At 34.6% G+C, this 17715-nt stretch overlaps 4 protein-coding genes across 5 annotated transcripts in view; 1 reads left to right on the forward strand and 3 right to left on the reverse strand.

Moving 5' to 3' along the window:
- Nucleotides 1-830: 830 nt before the first annotated feature.
- Nucleotides 831-1776, reverse strand: LOC21408156 (V-type proton ATPase subunit G3). Its single transcript, XM_024170887.1, has 4 exons — nucleotides 1689-1776; nucleotides 1432-1532; nucleotides 1106-1259; nucleotides 831-950 (listed from the first exon to the last, which is right to left on the reverse strand). The coding sequence occupies exons 1-3, from the start codon at nucleotides 1774-1776 to the stop codon at nucleotides 1119-1121; spliced, it is 330 nt and encodes a 109-aa protein (XP_024026655.1). The 3' UTR covers nucleotides 831-950; nucleotides 1106-1118.
- Nucleotides 1777-3020: 1244 nt separating this feature from the next.
- Nucleotides 3021-3963, reverse strand: LOC21408157. Of its 2 annotated transcripts, none has more exons than XM_024170882.1 (2): nucleotides 3707-3963; nucleotides 3021-3456 (listed from the first exon to the last, which is right to left on the reverse strand). In XM_024170882.1, exons 1-2 carry the CDS (start codon nucleotides 3756-3758, stop codon nucleotides 3254-3256), a joined length of 255 nt encoding a protein of 84 aa, XP_024026650.1. In that variant the 5' UTR covers nucleotides 3759-3963; the 3' UTR covers nucleotides 3021-3253. The 2 variants fall into 2 exon arrangements, with proteins under 2 accessions (XP_024026650.1, XP_024026651.1); XM_024170883.1 differs by having other exon boundaries at nucleotides 3021-3450; nucleotides 3707-3961.
- A 1272-nt stretch (nucleotides 3964-5235) lies between these two features.
- On the reverse strand, nucleotides 5236-6796 carry LOC112093090 (protein PHOTOSYSTEM I ASSEMBLY 2, chloroplastic). The gene is made up of 4 exons (XM_024170885.1): nucleotides 6474-6796; nucleotides 6183-6242; nucleotides 5523-5569; nucleotides 5236-5429 (listed from the first exon to the last, which is right to left on the reverse strand). Exons 1-4 carry the CDS (start codon nucleotides 6639-6641, stop codon nucleotides 5342-5344), a joined length of 363 nt encoding a protein of 120 aa, XP_024026653.1. The 5' UTR covers nucleotides 6642-6796; the 3' UTR covers nucleotides 5236-5341.
- A 2437-nt stretch (nucleotides 6797-9233) lies between these two features.
- LOC21408159 (phosphoinositide phosphatase SAC1) overlaps nucleotides 9234-17715 on the forward strand; it is a 13333-nt gene continuing 4851 nt past the window's right edge. Inside the window, exons 1-7 of the mRNA XM_010106187.2 lie at nucleotides 9234-9497; nucleotides 9580-9784; nucleotides 9875-10040; nucleotides 10297-10519; nucleotides 10642-10718; nucleotides 11509-11693; nucleotides 11817-11914. Of these exons, the coding sequence (XP_010104489.2) occupies nucleotides 9369-9497; nucleotides 9580-9784; nucleotides 9875-10040; nucleotides 10297-10519; nucleotides 10642-10718; nucleotides 11509-11693; nucleotides 11817-11914 (1083 nt within the window). The 5' untranslated portion in view covers nucleotides 9234-9368. The remainder of the gene's footprint in view (nucleotides 9498-9579; nucleotides 9785-9874; nucleotides 10041-10296; nucleotides 10520-10641; nucleotides 10719-11508; nucleotides 11694-11816; nucleotides 11915-17715) is intronic.

The following is a 17715-nucleotide window of genomic DNA, read 5'->3' on the forward strand; positions in this document are numbered from 1 at the left end:
AGAGAACCATCTGCGGCCTGATATTATTAGGGTATAGTTTTTTGGGACTTTCTTCCTTAGGCCGACTTATGGGTAAGTTTTTAACTGTTAAATTTAGTTAAAATCATATTAAATTAAAAAAATATATAAAATAAATAGTTTTTAATACAGATCTAATATTGAAAAGTAAAATATTACCGGAAGTTCATTTTTTCCGTTCCTACCAGAGAAACTCACTAGCTCTTTAACCTCTTTCTTTCTTGCTATTACCTTTCATAATTCAAAATGTTATGAAAATCCATATATTCAAAAGAGACATATTGATAAGTACCCTTTAAAAGTGCATGAATCTTAATTTTGATCATTTACTATTGATTAATATAATTTTTAATTAAATAACTATATTAACAAAAATGTACTAATCAAGAGTAGAGAGTAAAAGTTCAAATCCACACACTTTTATGGGTAAGTTCAAAAAAAAAAAATTTATTCGCGACTCTCAAAATGCGTATCAATATACATATATTCATTTAAAAAAAATAATATGTATATTTTCAAATATAAAGAAAAAAATTCATGTTAATCTAATAAACATATTCCTGTGGCTCTTAATTAAATACATACATATGTAAACAACTGTATGTAGGTTTTCTATCCCCTGATTTTGAATCAGGACCCAAGTACCAATCTCACACATAGCAGAGGCGTATTCACAAAATGATTCCCTCACTTTGAAGTTTATTTTATTTTATTCTTGAAAATCATTTTCAGTTTTCAATACATTACTTTTAATTTTAACAACAACTCAGAGAAAAAAATTCAAACTGAAACTAAAATTGACTTCAGCGGAACACAAAAGTAGAACAAGAACTCTCAAGCATCTTGGCGTATTGCGATGCACCGTTTCAAAGACGAGAAATGATCAGCTCCTCTCCTTTATTCTTGTTGGCTCTATTTTACTTTGCATAAAACTGGACAAGCAAAGAAAAAAAAAAAAAAAAAAAAAACAAACAAACAAACCGAAAAAAAAAAAACAATATTATTAGTGTCTGAATTGTTGAGTTCGGTGGCAGAGAAACGGAGACAAGAGAAGATAAGAAACAGGGCAATAAAAGGCATTACTGACCTCCACACATGCTCTAATTTGATGCTACAGTTGTAACATACTTCAGGAGCATGACAACCACATCCGATGTGACTTTTGACCCCGATTCCTTCAAGTTTTCGATCTTCGCCTCCGTTTCCTCCTCAAGCCGTTTTGCGACAGATTCAGGGCTCGTCTACAATGATTAATGCAGAATGGAGAACGAGTTTAAAGTTAATGATCTATCATGAACAAACATTGATTAGGCTTGGTTACTAATAAGTCAAACAATTATCAAAACATGGTACGTTTTTATTAATAACGTTTGGCATTATTCTTACTAGGCAGTATAAAATTACTATACACACCTCGGCTATTTTCTTTTGGTATTCAGCTTCCATGTTTGAGCGATAAACTGCCACTTCCCTCTCGGCTTCGTCTTTAGCCTGCTTTAGCCTAGTCATCCTTACTGAGATAGTGCAAAAAACAAAATGCCTAAATTTTAATCGAATACAAAATATTAATTGGATCGCTTCGAAACATTTTCGTTGAATTCAACAGTTTGCGAAAACGAAATACCAAATTAAAAATTTCAAGACAGATAGACGTGAGATATGGTTTTTACGGCTTCTGGCGCTGGAGATAATCTGCTGAGCCTCTTGCTCCGCTGTTAGCAGCATTTGGATACCTCCTTGCCCTCTTAACGAATCCATAGCAACTTCAAAAGTTTATGAATATTAATTCATTGCTTCATATCAAAAAAAAGAAAAAAGAAAAATCTATGGAATGTCAAATATAAATTCATATAAGAGAAATATCCGTCTAGATTTTAGTCCTGAAAAAGCAAATGTAAAATAATTAGAACCTTGAGTAGATTCAAATAATTGTAAATCATTTTTCTTTTTTTGAAAATGCGTTGTTTAACCGGTTATATTGCTAGGAGGTTTAGATTGTTATTAGCTTTTTTGATTACAAGAATAGTTTAGATCTTAATGACACACAATATTATTGTAAACAAAGAGGTTCAAATTTACAGTGTGTTGAAAAGACAAAATCTTGAGATACATGGAATTAGTTAGTACCTGTTGGAAGGATTGTGAAGATGAATATATTTCCTTGGAAATGCTTTCAGGACGAACAATGACAAAATAAGATTGAGAAATTGGTATGGAGAGAAATATTCGAGATTGATTTTTTTTTTTCATGGATAAAAAAGTAACAAAACTAATCCTACGAATGTCTCTCTCCAAACATATACGTGTAAAATACGAGCTTAAAGGGGAGGCTTTATTATTTATATTTGTTTATTTTCTTTCTTTATTAGTTGACTGTTTCCTTCAAGTTTAGAGCATGAAGGAAATACGGTTTGTAACAAATTATTATTATTATTATTGGGGAATTATTTATTTTTTAACTGAGGTGGGGATTTGAAATGAATTCTTGACTCTGAGATTGGAAACACGTTGTGACCACTTTCCAGTTTCCACTTTGCTACAAGCTTTGAGCATCATAGTTAATATTAATTTTTCCCCTGAATTATTTCTATCATTATCTTAGTATAACAGAGAATTATTATAGTCTCGTTTGTTTCACTCATTCGATTGAGTTGGGAATTTGAGTTAAAAAATGAATTCATGTGAAAAAAAAATATTATAGCAGAAAAAGTTAAATTTAAATTTTTTTAAGAAAAAATATTATAGCAAAAACTTTAATTGTGATTCGAACTATCAAAACAAATCGGGCATGATTTTGAAGAAATTAATTAGGCATGTTAGGCGGCACATATGATTGACTTGTAAAGAATGAAAGATATTCTTCCTTCCTTTCTTTCTTTCTTTCCTTTTTTTTTTTTTTTTAATGAATGATATTCGTATATTTGGTTTAATTCATGTCAAATTTGTTTATCGTCGGGGAAAAGAGTACCGAGAAAAAACTTCTCTAAACTAAACCATCTTTGTAAAGTTAAACACTACCACAAATAATAAATAAATATGTAAACTGTATACAGATTACAACACATTACAAAGAGAGAGAATGAAGTCTCCACTGTTATTACTAATTCACTGCACATGATCATTATGATCACGTGTACTTATTCTGCATCAAATCCTTCCCATTATTTTTAACAATTATTAATTAAGAAAGGAATTATATATATATATATATATATATATATAGTTAGGATAGGATTCATGTGGTATTTCCACAGTACTCAGAAGTTCCATCGGCCAAGTGAAGAGTGCAGCCTTCTGGAGCCAAGCAGCAATTGCATTTGGGCTCAAGCCTTTCACAGGAAGACCCACAGGTCATGTACTCCACGTCCAAGCAATATTGTGGACAAATTTTTTGTGCTTTCACATAATTTGCGGATTGGAGTCCCACAAAAGCTGTTGCTACAAATACAATTATTATCAACACTCAATCCACAAATACAAAGCTTACAGAGAGTATTTTGAATAAAATATTAAACATAAAAAGTAAATATGTTGTTCTTAACTATTTCTGATTCATCCATTTTGGTGCATAAATAGTATATAGTCTTTATTGTATTTTGGATATATACGGGGAAAAAAAAAAAAAAAAACTATGAACAATATTTATGAAAGAGAAGAAAATTAAGATTGTGGATTCAGATTACTATACCAATCACAAGGAGGAGAAGAAGAGTAGTGCTCAGTTTGTTGGTTGCAGCCATATTGTGTTTTTTTTTTTTCCACCTTAATTTCTACGAATATATATTTGGAAGGGTCAGAGTATATATATATATATGTATATAGCATGGTCTGCCAGCAATAAAAGTAATATAGACACGAAGATCAACTTGGAAAACTTAGCTCTTTAATTAACTGTTGTTGCGTAAGATGTGATGTGGAGTCGTGATCTCCACATGGTAATTAATCAACTTTATTTTATGGACCATATACGACTGGAGCTATAATAAAATTATTTATATTATCAGATGTTTATCATTCAAAGTTCAAGTTCAACTTGCCTACTGTTCAATTCTGGATTGCACCAGTACTGGATAAGTTTTGACTCATTCATTGATAATATACACACGGAAAAATCAATTTCATCAAAAGTGGAAATCCATAGTTTCGTTTCACATACGATCTTCTTTAGCGGCTTGATTTTTTGGGTAGATTATCTTTCAATAAGACTATTACTCTTATCCAAAATCCAATGTACAGAAGGAGGAAAACGACGTAACATCTAAGAAAGGATAAGGCCTATCCTTAAATTTTCAAAAAAGGTTGCTAATTACATGCAACTTAGACATTATATTCATGTCATATAATTACTTTCTTTTCGTGTTCGAAAGCATGGGGTTTCAAAATATATAAATGATTCCGATACTTATTCTTGGTTATTTTCGCATGTCTTTTCGGTAGGGTTGTTGCTTGCAATATTTTTCTTTGGTTAGATTTGCTATTTTCGCAGCTAAGATTGTAAACAAATTTTTTTTTTTTCCTTTTTATCTTTCTAATAAAATTTGGTGGGGGCTTGGTTAAGTTATTAGTGATTACCAATTTAATTGGAATGTGCTAAGTCTTTCCACCCCATTCTCATTTTTCCATGTACTTTTAAGAAGAGAAAAAAATAATAATAATGATGTGTGTCTCTTTACTAATTCGGTAGCTAACCATATAAATAAAAATAAAATTTAATGTATCTAACTATATAAATAAAAATAAAATACTAAAAATACTTAAACAAATCATGACGTGTTAAAATTTAATTAAAAAACCAGTCACCGATACAGGAGATAAGACACCAGATCTTAATTTCCATTACAGGACTAAGGCCGCGCCACTAGCTCCTTTAAGACTCTGCGCCTTATTCAAAGATTTTGATAGTTTTTTTTTTCCTTTATTTACTACCCTTGAAATTTTTTTGATTAACATATTTACATGGTATTTTTTTAAAAAAAAAAGATTCAATTATCCCTAAGTTTTAAATTTTTTTAAGTAACTCTTATATCGAATTTAAAAGTTAAAAATTAATATTAAAATTCATTACAAGCTTGGGTCATTAAAAAAATAAAGATACGAGGAGGTAAAAAAAAAAAAAAAAAGACTATTTTCTAGTGTAGTTTAGTTCAAATTTTTTATTTGATTCACGCCCCTTAAAAAAAGCTCTGGCTCTGTCACTATAGATCCAAATATGTTATGTATAGAAAAAAAAAATAGATATATTATGGGATATTGTGATGTGTGAACTTCGTAATATATATAAGTGTACATATTTAACGTTACTTTGAAAATGACTTGTATGTTCTCATCTTTCGCCTCTTTGTTCAGGTGTTAGCCCTCCTTTCCCACAATTGGGACAGCTCTTCAATCCAAATCCTTGGCAATCAAAACATCTAACATATAATATGGAAACGCATCAGATTTATTTGGAGCATAGAAGTTGTTAGAACTAGAAAATCAAACGAGGAGAAAACGGAATTGCTTACTTCCAACGCTCGAATATGTTCCCATTCTTCTTATTCTTTCCTGTTCCCTGAGGAGAAAGAAGAAGTTACTAGTTTCAGTTTGCTGTCATACAATAGCAGCATATCATGTTCAGACAATTTATAGTTTATTTACTTTACCTTTTTTTTTTTTTTTTTTTTTTTTTTTTTTTTTTAAAAAAAAAAAATTTCTACATGTATAAGGACATCCTTTCTAATTATAGTTTCATATGGTTTAGTCCTGCACAATATGGATGCTATAACGAGGTTTAACGGTTCTTTTCATGGTTTGAATCGCAATTTAATTTTTTTATTATAATTTTTTTTCATAAAAAATTGAATTTTAGTTCAAATTTTCACTCAAACATGAGAAAATAACAGGACTTAGTGTCCTAGTGAATTGTTTGATGAAAGAAAAATAGATATAATAGATTGATCCAAATATCCGGATCCTATCTATATACATTATGTATCCTATCACAAAAAGAAAAAATAGGCAAGCATGTTTATCCTAAAGAATAACTGACCCTTTCAAAAAAGAAGAATAACTGACTTGTAATTAATTGACTAAGGGTAAAAGAAAAAAAAAAAAAAAAGAATTACCGACTTGTAATTGACAAAGGATACATAGAACGGAAAAATAAATAAAATGAAAGTAAGCACCTTACATCCAGGACACTCTATCGCACCTTTGCCTCCACAGGTTTGACATCTCTTCAGAATCTGTATATGCTATAACTAATTAGTAATCTTTCCAATGTTTGACACTATAAGAAATAACAATCGCATTTAGTCAAGAAAATTAATAGTTAAGCATTAATGTTTGAACAAGAATATATTTAATTTGCCTCTCCAATCAAACTCATTTTTGGTACTAATCAATGAGGCGCTTATTTATGGTTAGTAAATCTAGCTATGAAAAAAATAATAATAATAAATAAAAAAAGAGTGCACCGAATTGAGCGAAAAACCGCCGGATTTTGAAACGAAAACGGTAGTTGTCCGCCGTCTCTGCTGCTCTGTGCTTCTTTTGGGGTTGCCTGGCCTAAGCTTATTATAAGATTGAGGTGGTAATGCAGGGTTCAGAATCAAGCTGTTGCAACAAACGTGGAGATTTGCCATTATTTTCTTGATAATAGTAAGCAAAGGAATATATGAGAACTTAATCTAATTTGGGGAAGAAACTTATTTCTCCTACATGTTTGAAGTAGAACAAGAAAGATGTGGATGACAAGAAACTCATAATCTCATCCACAAAATTCTCCACATCACTCTGGCTTGTGAGTAACATCCATGTGTTGAAGCACTTGTTGCGTCAAAATTTTTTGGAACCATCCAACGGATGGGAAGTTCTAATAGTTACATACACACTTACATGATACGTGGCATGTGTTTTAAGTCTTGTTTCATTCAGATATCATTGATACGCCACAATCTTCGAAACGACAGCATCGTAGAAAACGACGTCGTCCTCAGAAAAGCTTACACAAAAACGACAATTGAAGAAAAGCGACAAAAGACGTGCAATCAACGACAATAAATTAGGAAAAGGATTCCTTAGAAACGACAACAAACTAAAAAACAACCATGTCTTCAAATGAAAATATGATAAAAACGACATGGTCCATGAAGGATAGTTATTAAAAGAAATGACAAAAACTAAATAAAGCGACAATAACTTTAGAAAATAACTATAACGAAAAGAAAATCTTGACACACTACAATGACAATATTGTATAAGTGAGTATATATTAGAAAACGTAGATTGAATAAGAAATGACATCATATTAAAATGACAATATATTTAAAACGCCATAGTTTTGAGGAAAAAGGAGAAAACGATAATGACGAGAATAACGATAATAATCCTAGCAAATAACTTAGCAAATAATCCTAAAACGATAATAACGTCATGAAAAAGGAGAAAATATCAGAAAAATAACAAGAATAATGGATTCAGCAACGACATCGTATCAAATAGAACGATTGCTTTAAAAAAAAAATGAATATAACAAAGGACAATATATATAGATTTTTTTTGCTACTAAGGAGGGCAATAAGCGGCATCATCTTGAAGAATCATCATGAACTTACACATGAACAAATTAAAATGCGATATCATCTAGATTCTCAAAAGTTTCACTTTTCAAACTTTACAGTTCCACTATGAATGAAAGACTGGTAGAAGTTTCAAATTTTTTTTCTCAACCAAAAAACTCAGCTCCAACCAACAGGGAGGGGCCGGAGGGCGTTGCATGTTGAATAGCACTTTTGAAAAAAATAAATAAAAAAATTGTCCAAGCAAAAATCCAAAAGGGGGATAAAATTAAGGGTGGCAATTCCGGTTAGTGGGTTGTATTTGTGTTAATCCATTTATTAATCGTGTCAGAAAATATCAATTCAAATACGACATGTTTATTAAACGTATTAAAAATATCAACCAAAAACACGACCCATTTATTAATCGTGTTAATCGTGTCAACCCGTATAACTCGTTTAAATTAATATATTAAATAAATAACTAATATAATAATGACTTATTTAATATGGTCAAGACATGTCTAACATGTTTATTGGTCAATTTATCTTTTCCTTTAAGAAAAATAAATGAATTTTACCTAAAAATATTAAAATTCACATTATTTGTATTTAATATGTCATATAAACTTTCATATTATATCATATATCATTAAATTACAGATGTCACAGATAATTAATCGTGTCATTTCGTGTTAGGAGGTCAACCCCTAACCTAACACATTTATTAATCTTGTTAATGGTGTCAACTCGATTATGACCCAAACTCATTTATAATAAATTCAAACCCGCTAACTTCATGCGGGTTTTGAGTCGTGTTGTCGTGTTACTATCCGGATTGTCAATCCTAGATAAAATGAATAGTAAATTAAATTAAATTAAGAGAAACGGAAAAAAGGAGGAAAATTGCAGTTCATCTAGAGATGCAAGAATGGGCCGGCCCGTATAAGAATGACCTCGGTTCAGCCCACTCCACGGGCCGTGGGCCAGGATGGGCCGTGCCATAGGCCTTGCATGAGCTGATCTTGGCCCATCATGGGTTTAGATGGGCTAACCCATCTAAGCATGCAATTTTTAATTTTTTAATTTTAATTTTTTATGTTTAAAATTTTAAACAAGTTAACAAATATATAAGTTTAAATAGTCAATAGAAATATGAAAAGAGATATTTTATTTACGATTACCACATTAAATACAAATATTTCTAAGGAAAATCCAGTGAGACAAAACCTCGATAAGGAAAAAGAGTACAATTAGGATAATTATACATAAGATGTTTACAAAATTACTAAAAATAAGAAAAAAAAACATGCCTAGATGGGCTGGGCTAGGCCGGCCCATTATGGGCCGAGACGGGCCAGGCTGGGCCGGTTCATCATGGGCCTGGACAGGCCGGCTCAGTCCGACTCAAGCCTAGCCTAATTTATGATTTTTCATGAGTCGTGTCAAACTGTTCTATAAGCCGATATATATTAACCCAGTCTAACCTATTAATATTTATGGATTAGATCGTATTTTAAACAGTGACAGACCGTACTGATCCAGTCTGTCACTATATCAGAATGAGCCTCGGCCGGCCTGGCCCGGCCCATTGTTGCATTGCTCATAAAAAAGAACTCCTATTTCAGGTACTTTTTTCTCCCCTCTTTTTTGGTTTTGTTTTTCTGTTTCGTTATAATTGGTAAAGACGCGCGGACTTCAACCGAACGATTTCCAAAAGCCCGTTTACTTTTGCCTCGTTTTTCATATTTCCTCTGAAAAACTCAGAAGAATCTGTACCAGAAAAATCTAAAAAGCTCCAAAACAACATCAATGGCAAAACCGACTGACGATTCCAAACCAACCATGGCTTCCTCCGCCAAGGTCCACCCTGCCAACGACCCCGACGTCGATCCCAGCTCTTACTCTCTCGAGAAATTCAGGCTTTACGAAACCAGAGCGGTAAAGTACCATTTTGCCCTTTTTTTTGGGGTGAGTTCTTTGAAATTCCAAGTTTTTTGAGGTTTTTCAGTTCGTTTCGCAGAGATTCTACCTAATTGGGAGTGATCGGAACAAGAGGTTCTTCCGCGTGCTGAAGATTGATCGATCAGAGCCGTCCGATCTCAATCTCAGCGAAGATCCCGTCGTCTACTCGTCGCAGGAGATCAAGAACCTTCTCCAACGGATTGCCGAGGGCAATCGTGCCACCGGAGGCCTAACCTTTGTCACCAAGGTTTATGGAATTGCAGGTCAGTATTTGTACTTTTTAGGGCACACATCTCAGTATTTCTCGGCAGTTTCAGTTCACATTACTCTGTTTTTATTGTTCCTTTCCATAGGTTGCATTAAGTTTCTCGAATCGTATTACTTGATTCTTGTCACCAAGCGTCGGCAAATCGGATGTATTTGTGGTCATGCAATTTATAGTATAGACGAGAGTCAGTTGATTCCAATTCCTCACATCTCGATTCAAACAGATATTGCTCATTCTAAGACCGAGCTGCGGTAATTCGTTTGATCAAATTTTGCAATTTTAAGTTTTTTATTTTGCTTTTGAGTTTCTCAGTCTGGTTATATTGAATGAGTCTACAACAGTATCGAAACAGTGGATTATTATTGGTTCATATTTTTTGTGGTTACAAAGAGGAGGTAAATTCAGGGTTGAAAAGAATGTGATGCTTGAATTATTATTAGTACATATTGTTATATAGCTTTTGTAGATTTTGGGATATACTAAATATTTCTCTTCCCTGAAATGCAGGTACAAAAAGCTTCTATCTAGTGTTGATTTGACCAAAGATTTTTTCTATAGTTACACATATCCTATAATGCAAAGTTTGCAAAAGAATGTTTTGTCGATGGGTGAGGAAGGGATGCCATATGATAATATGTTTGTATGGAATGCTTATCTAACACAAGCTATTCGCTCTAGATGCAATAACTCCATCTGGACGATAGCATTAGTTCATGGGCACTTTGAGCAGGCATGTTTCTCTTTCTCTTCTTTGAGGGGTTTTATGGGTTGAATTTATGTTGCAAAGTGAGTTTCTATTTGGCGATTCATATACCAAAACATGATCGTTATCATTACCCTTGAAAATGACAGATTAGGCTATCAGTCTTCGGGAGGGACTTCAGTGTTTCTTTGGTGGCTAGACGTTCTCGGCATTTTGCTGGGACACGGTATGTTCATAATACAAACTAGTTTTCATATCTACAAAGAAAGTAATCTTTTTATCTAGGTTGCTCTCTCGCGATTTGTGTGTGGGTCAGATTGGTAGAAAAATGTTTTATGTTCATTATTCATTAGGAAATAAAGTAAAATTCAAAAAGCGTTATACTCATGTAAACTACTGCACCATATCCTGCACCTGAAGGTTCTTTATTGTGTTGCATGAAAATCTTTTGAAATATAGATTGGTGATTGAATTAGTGATTACACATAAGGTACAGTGATATTTAAGTAAATATAGGATATTAAATGTTGTCTTAAGTTTCGTAGGTTAGTGTTGCATAAAATTCAAGGATTTAACAAAAATGTCATGAGACCTTTCTGCTTTTTATATATTGTCACCGTTTAATGCTTAAATTGCATTGTTTTAGGTTTATAAGTGAACAACTAGAGTGGTTGTCCCCGGCATACGGTATAAGATATTAGCACTACACAAATAGATTTCTATGGAGGCTTTTTTCACATTTTGTGTTCATAAAACATCGATCTTTCCAATTTCGTTGTTCAAAGTGCTTTGGTGTATATGGAGATATGCATTTGATAAACCATTCATGTGACTGAGACCATGACATATCAATACATATCAATTAGGACTTGATATAAGGAATTTCTTTGTTGTTCAACCACCCAACTGCTCCATATAGTGCTAAATTATATTTTTTTCTTACATTTTTAAGAAGGAATTGTTGTAAGCATAACTTGTTGAGGGTTTTCTCGTTTCTTTGGTCCATGGGATTCCAGTTACCTGAAAAGGGGAGTGAATGATCGGGGCAGGGTTGCAAATGACGTTGAAACTGAGCAGATTCTACTTGATGAAGAAGCTGGGTCATGTAGGGGAAAGATGAGTTCTGTTGTACAGATGCGTGGTTCAATTCCCCTTTTTTGGTCTCAAGAAGTATCAAAATTCCCTAAACCGGATATCATCTGTAAGGATATTGCTCTTATAAGTTTTGATTTCATTTATGCTCTTTTTGCTGAATCTCTTATGCGCTATTCTATTCAAACTTCATTTAGATTGATCTTTTCTATTGGTTTCTTTTTTACTTTAGTACAGAGATACGATCCCACATACCAGGCGACCAAGTCGCATTTTGAAGACCTGGTAGAGAGATACGGAAATCCGATTATTGTGCTTAATCTGATCAAGGTCCGGTTTCTATTTTTCTGGAGCATTTAAAAATTTTCTGGCTTTTGTGGAAAGCGTGTGCATTTGGTGGATTTAGGTTGGATATAAAGGAAGATAGTCAATGAACACGTACCCTCTGCCTTCTAATAAAATAGTGGATAAAACATATGCTTTAGTTTCTTTGGATAAGCTTGGAGTTAGTCTTGTTACTTTCTACATGTGCCTTTATTCTCTTTGTTTATTAACAACATATAGTGTGGGAAATAACCGCATTATCTTTAAAATTATCTTCTAGAAGCAAGCATTATCTCCTAAGGATTATGACCGGCTAGGGCTAGGGATCATGTGATTATCTATTTTCTAGATTTTAGGTGACCGGCTAACAACAGAATTAGGGATAAGTTCTTTTCTCCAATGAGCTTATCTAACTCGTGTATATATATATAGCCCTTTAGTGGCTTGTGTAAATTATTGGAATTAATAAAATATTTTTTTCCTCATTCTTTTCCACATGGTATCAGAGCCATAGGGCTTTTTTTCTAGAAATAAATCCTTCTTTTCCTCAACCTTCATAGCCGAATTTCTCTGATTTTTCCCTCGGCCTTCATAGCCGAATTTCTCTGAATTGCCATCATCGCAGTTCCTTTTTTCCCATTACAGTTTTTTTCTTCCGCAATTTTTCCCTGAATTTGCCTTGTTTTGCGGATTACCCTCTTTCTTGTGATCCCACATCCAAATAAATTCAGAGATGTCAGAAACAACCTCTTCAACTCCCTTGGTTCCAGCAACCCAACAGCATGAGGAAGAACAGATTCAGCGTTCTCCAGGCGATTTCCAGAATATACAGACAGCTTATAGACTCAATGGCAGAACTTACCTGAAGTGGTCCCAATTGGTTCGGACTTTTCTAAAGGGAAAAGGAAAATTAAGTCACTTACTTGGGACTGGACTGCAGGAAGGAGATGCTGGATTCGAAGCCTGAGATGAAGAGGATTCCATGATCATGTCTTGGTTGTGGAATTCCATGACACCTGAAATCAGCGACACATTCATGTCTTTGCCAACCACAAAGGCGATTTGGGATGCTGCACATGGAACCTACTCTAAGGTCCGTGATGCGGCTTTGATTTACGAGATCAAGATCAAAACAGCGGCAACCAAACAAGGAAGTAAAACTGTAACAGAATACGCTAATTTTATGCAAAACTAGTGACAATAACTGGATTATTACAGGGTAATTGACTTGAAGTGCAGTGACTGTGCAGGGGCAATGAAAAGATTCATAGAAAGTGATCGAGTTTATGACTTTCTTACAGGTTTAAACCCGGAATTTGATCTTATACGAATCCAGATCCTAGCGAAGTTGAAAATCCCGTCCTTGGAAGAGGCAATAGCTTTAATCCGGGCTGAGGAAAGTCGCAGATGAGTGATGCTTGAACCTGAAACAGTTGATGGATCTACACGCGCAACCTCTAGTAACAAACAGCGGGGTCTCATCTTGGAACAAGCACCAAAAGCCGAACTTGGATAAACGAAGGATAAAAAGGGAGCAAATCGAGAAGATCTCAAGTGTACCTACTGTAAAAAGCCGCGACATACAAGAGAGCGTTGCTGAAAATTACATGGAAAACCTTCAACAACTAGCCGTGAATGGGGAAATAAAGGAGGACAGCAGCAACGACAACAAGGCCAAGCATATAAGACCTCCCAAGTAAGTCAAGATCAAGCTCAAACTCAAGACCATAGCGGGCTTGAATAATGAAGAGATAGAAAAATTGAGGAACTTGCTGGGAACCCTTGAGAAACCATCCTCCAACACTTGCTCTTTGGCACTCTCGGGTAAGCACTCATTCTCTTGTGGACTAAATGCTTCAGATAAATTGTTTGTGAATTCATGGATTTTAGACTTGGGAGCTACGGATCATATGACACATGCCTCAAACCAATTCAAAACTTACACCCCGTGTCCAAGTAATAGAAAAATTACGATTGCCGATGGAACCACAACCACAGTAGCCGGGGTAGGGGATGTCCATATCGCACCTAGTCTTATCCTCAAAAATGTTTTACATGTCCCAAAACTGTCCACCAACCTTGTGTCTATTCAAAAGCTTACAAAAGACTTACATTGCCATGTTACGTTTTACCCTTCTTATTGTGAGTTTCAGGATCAGGATTCGGGGAAGAAGATTGGACGTGCTGAGGAAAAGGATGGACTCTATTACCTTGAGCCGTCGAATTTTTCACATATGATCAGGAAGAGCCTAACATCCTCATTTTTTTCTTCCTCCAAAAGGGATCTCATTTGGTTGCACCACTACCGCCTTGGCCATCCGTCTTTTGCAGTTTTTAAAATTATGTTTCCTTCTTTATTTAGGGGATTAGATATTAGGGGATTTCATTGTGACATTTGTGAGTATGCAAAACACACTCGTGTTTCCTTTCCTATTAGTAATAAAAGATGTTCTTCGCCTTTCTATCTAATCCACAGTGATATCTGGGGCCCTTCCACTACTCCAAATATCTCTGGTTCGCGTTGGTTTGTGTCCTTTATCGATGATTGTACTAGAGTTACCTGGATCTTTTTGGTCAAAAATAAATCCGATGTGAGTAACATCTTTCCCAATTTTCACTTGATGATTCAAAATCAGTTTGGTACTAAAATCAAGAGATTTAGGTATGACAACGCAAAAGACTACTTTAATCAGTTCTTGTCTTCTTTTTTCCAAAAAGAAGGAATCATCCATGAGTCATCTTGCGTAAAAACTCCACAACAAAACGGGATTGCAGAAAGAAAAAATGGTCACCTCCTAAACACTACCCGGGCACACTCTTGTTTCATCATAACCAAAACACTATTGGGGGGAAGCCGTTCTTACCGCTGCCTATATCATAAACCGAACTCCTTCAAGGGTTTTAGGGTCAAAAAGTCCAATGGAAGCTCTTTCTAAATTCTATCTAGACATCAATACAACCAACAACCTTACACCTAGAATTTTTGGATGCACTTAATTTGTTTATGTCCACAGCAACAATCGGGGAAAGTTGGATCCTAGAGTTGTCAAATGTGTCTTTGTAGGATACTCTTCCACACTGAAAGGGTACAAATGCTATCATCCACCCACCAAAAAGCTCTTTGTCTCGGCCGATGTCACATTTGCATAAGAGAAACCATATTTTGCTCAACCTTATCTTTAGGGGGAGCCCTCTATTATAGAAGATAAGGATTCTTTCCTTCTTGATCTACCGTCCTCTTCTTCATCATCCCATCCTCCCACTCCTAAACTTGTGGAATCCGCAACACCCTCAAAACCTGCCACAGCCTCCCCAGTACCATTTGTGCCTCCTATACAGGATAAGACTCTTGATCATATACGCTTTGAAAAAGGAAAGACGTACTCAAGGAAACGGGGCCCAACCGCCGAATCTAACACAAGTCCAAATCTCCAACCCGACTCTTGAGAATGAGGTAACAATATCTGAACCTACTTTGCCTTTACTGGTAGAACACCCACCTTCATCCCCTGACCTTCAAACACTTAACCAAGAATTGCCTATAGCTATAAGAAAAGGAACCCGCGAATGTACCAAGAGGCTATTATACCCACTATCTTAGTTTGTATCCTTTGAGAGGTTTTCACCATCACATAAAAGCTTTCTTACAGGTTTAAATGAAATTGTTATTCCAAACACTTTGTCTGAGGCATTATCTAAGGAAGAATGGTGAAAAGCTATGGGAGTAGAAATGGATGCTCTGGAAAAAAACGGAACATGGGAGATAGTGGACCTTCCGAGGGGAAAGAAAGCAGTGGGGTGCAAATGGGTCTTTTCTCTAAAATTCAAGGCAGATGGGTCATTAGAGTGCTACAAAGCAAGACTAGTTGTCAAAGGGTACACTCATTCATATGGGGTGGATTATCAAGAGACTTTCGCGCCAGTCGCAAAAATGAACACGGTAAGGATCTTATTTTCATTGGCAGCCAATTATAACTGGGACCTACAACAGTATGATGTGAAGAACGCATTCCTTCACGGGGACTTGGAAGAGGAAATTTATATGACCATTCCCCCTGGGTTCGGAGGAGTTGAAAAAGAAAAAGTATACAAGTTAAAGAAAGCATTGTACGGTTTAAAACAATCAACCTGTGCTTGGTTTGGAAGATTCACCAAAGTGATTCTAGCCACCGGATATAAGCAAAGTCAGGGAGACTACACCCTCCTCATCAAACACTCGGATTCAGGGGGAGTCACAGTCTTGATAGTCTATGTGGACGACATTATTGTAACATGAAACGATGAGAGGGAGAAACAAGCCTTGAAGCAACGCCTGATCAAAGAGTTCAAGATTAAGGAATTGGGAAGGTTGAAATACTTTCTTGGAATTGAGGTGACACATTCAAGACAAGGCATCTTCATTTCACAGCAGAAATATGTCATGGATCTTCTCAGAGAAACAAAAATGCTCGCTAGTAAGCCAGCCGCAACTCCTATAGAGGCAAAACCATAAACTTGAAGCCACTGGTGATCAAATAGTAGACAGAGAAATGTACTAAAGACTAGTTGGGAAACTCATTTACCTTGCACACACCCGGCCAGACATAGCCTATTCCGTAAGCATCATCAGCCAATTCGTGCATAATCCCAAGGAGGTCCACCTACAAGCAGCCTACCGAGTGCTTCATTACCTAAAGGCTAACCCGGGAAAGGGAATAATGTTCAAGAGGAACTCCGAACTTGTCCTTGAGGCTTACACGGATGCAAATTATGCAGGATCTCTCATGGATCGAAGGTCTATTTCCGGATAAGTAATAAACAAAATGTTGTAGCTCGATCAAGTGCAGAAGCTGAGTTTAGGGCAATGGCTTAGGGAGTCTGCGAATTGTTATGGCTGAAGATCATATTGGAGGACTTGAAGATTAAATGGAGTGGGCCGATGAGACTCTACTGCGATAATAAATCAGCAATCAGCATTGCACATAATCCAGTGCAACTCGACCGAACAAAACACGTCGAGGTGGACCGACACTTCATCAAGGAGAAGCTAGATAGTGGATCGATCTGCACACCATATGTTCCCCCAGGAGATCAACTAGTTGATATCTTCACCAAAGGGCTTAATAGTACTACCTTCCAAGAAATTACAACCAAGCTGGGAATGAGACACCTATTCACCAGCTTGAGGGGTAGTGTGGGAAATAACCGCATTATCTTTAACATTATCTTCTAGAAGCAAGCATTATCTCCTAAGGATTATGGCTTAGCTTGATATTGCTTTTTCCTCTTAAAATCAGCTTCTGCTTGTAGCAGAAACTGATTTTAGTGTTTAGTAAATCTCCTCAAAAGTGCTTTTTGAAGAATTTTTTAAGAATCTACAACCAAAATCAGAAGCAGCCTAAAGACAACTTTAGCTTTTAGATTGTGCAAGAATCAACATAGTACAATTAATGAAACTTTCATAATACCAATAATACCCCTAATGAAATTTAAAATTTACAATCTTTCCAAACTAAAATTCAGACTCGTAATATAATATAATATAATATAATATAATAGTTATATTATAACAAATAATATCATAATTATATTAATAACTCTAATATTATTATTTTATCATATAATATGATATTATAATAATATTATAATTATTTTAATAATATGATATTATAATTATAATTTTATAATATATTATATATTATATAATAATTAATATAATTAAATATTAATGTAATTTTATAATTCTAACGTTATTATATATTATAGTGTATTACACTTATATAATATATTAATTATAATATATTTGTTTAATATAATATAATAATGAT

The sequence above is a fragment of the Morus notabilis genome, unplaced genomic scaffold (genome assembly GCF_000414095.1).
Source record: "Morus notabilis unplaced genomic scaffold, ASM41409v2 Scaffold485, whole genome shotgun sequence".
NCBI lineage: Eukaryota > Viridiplantae > Streptophyta > Magnoliopsida > Rosales > Moraceae > Morus > Morus notabilis.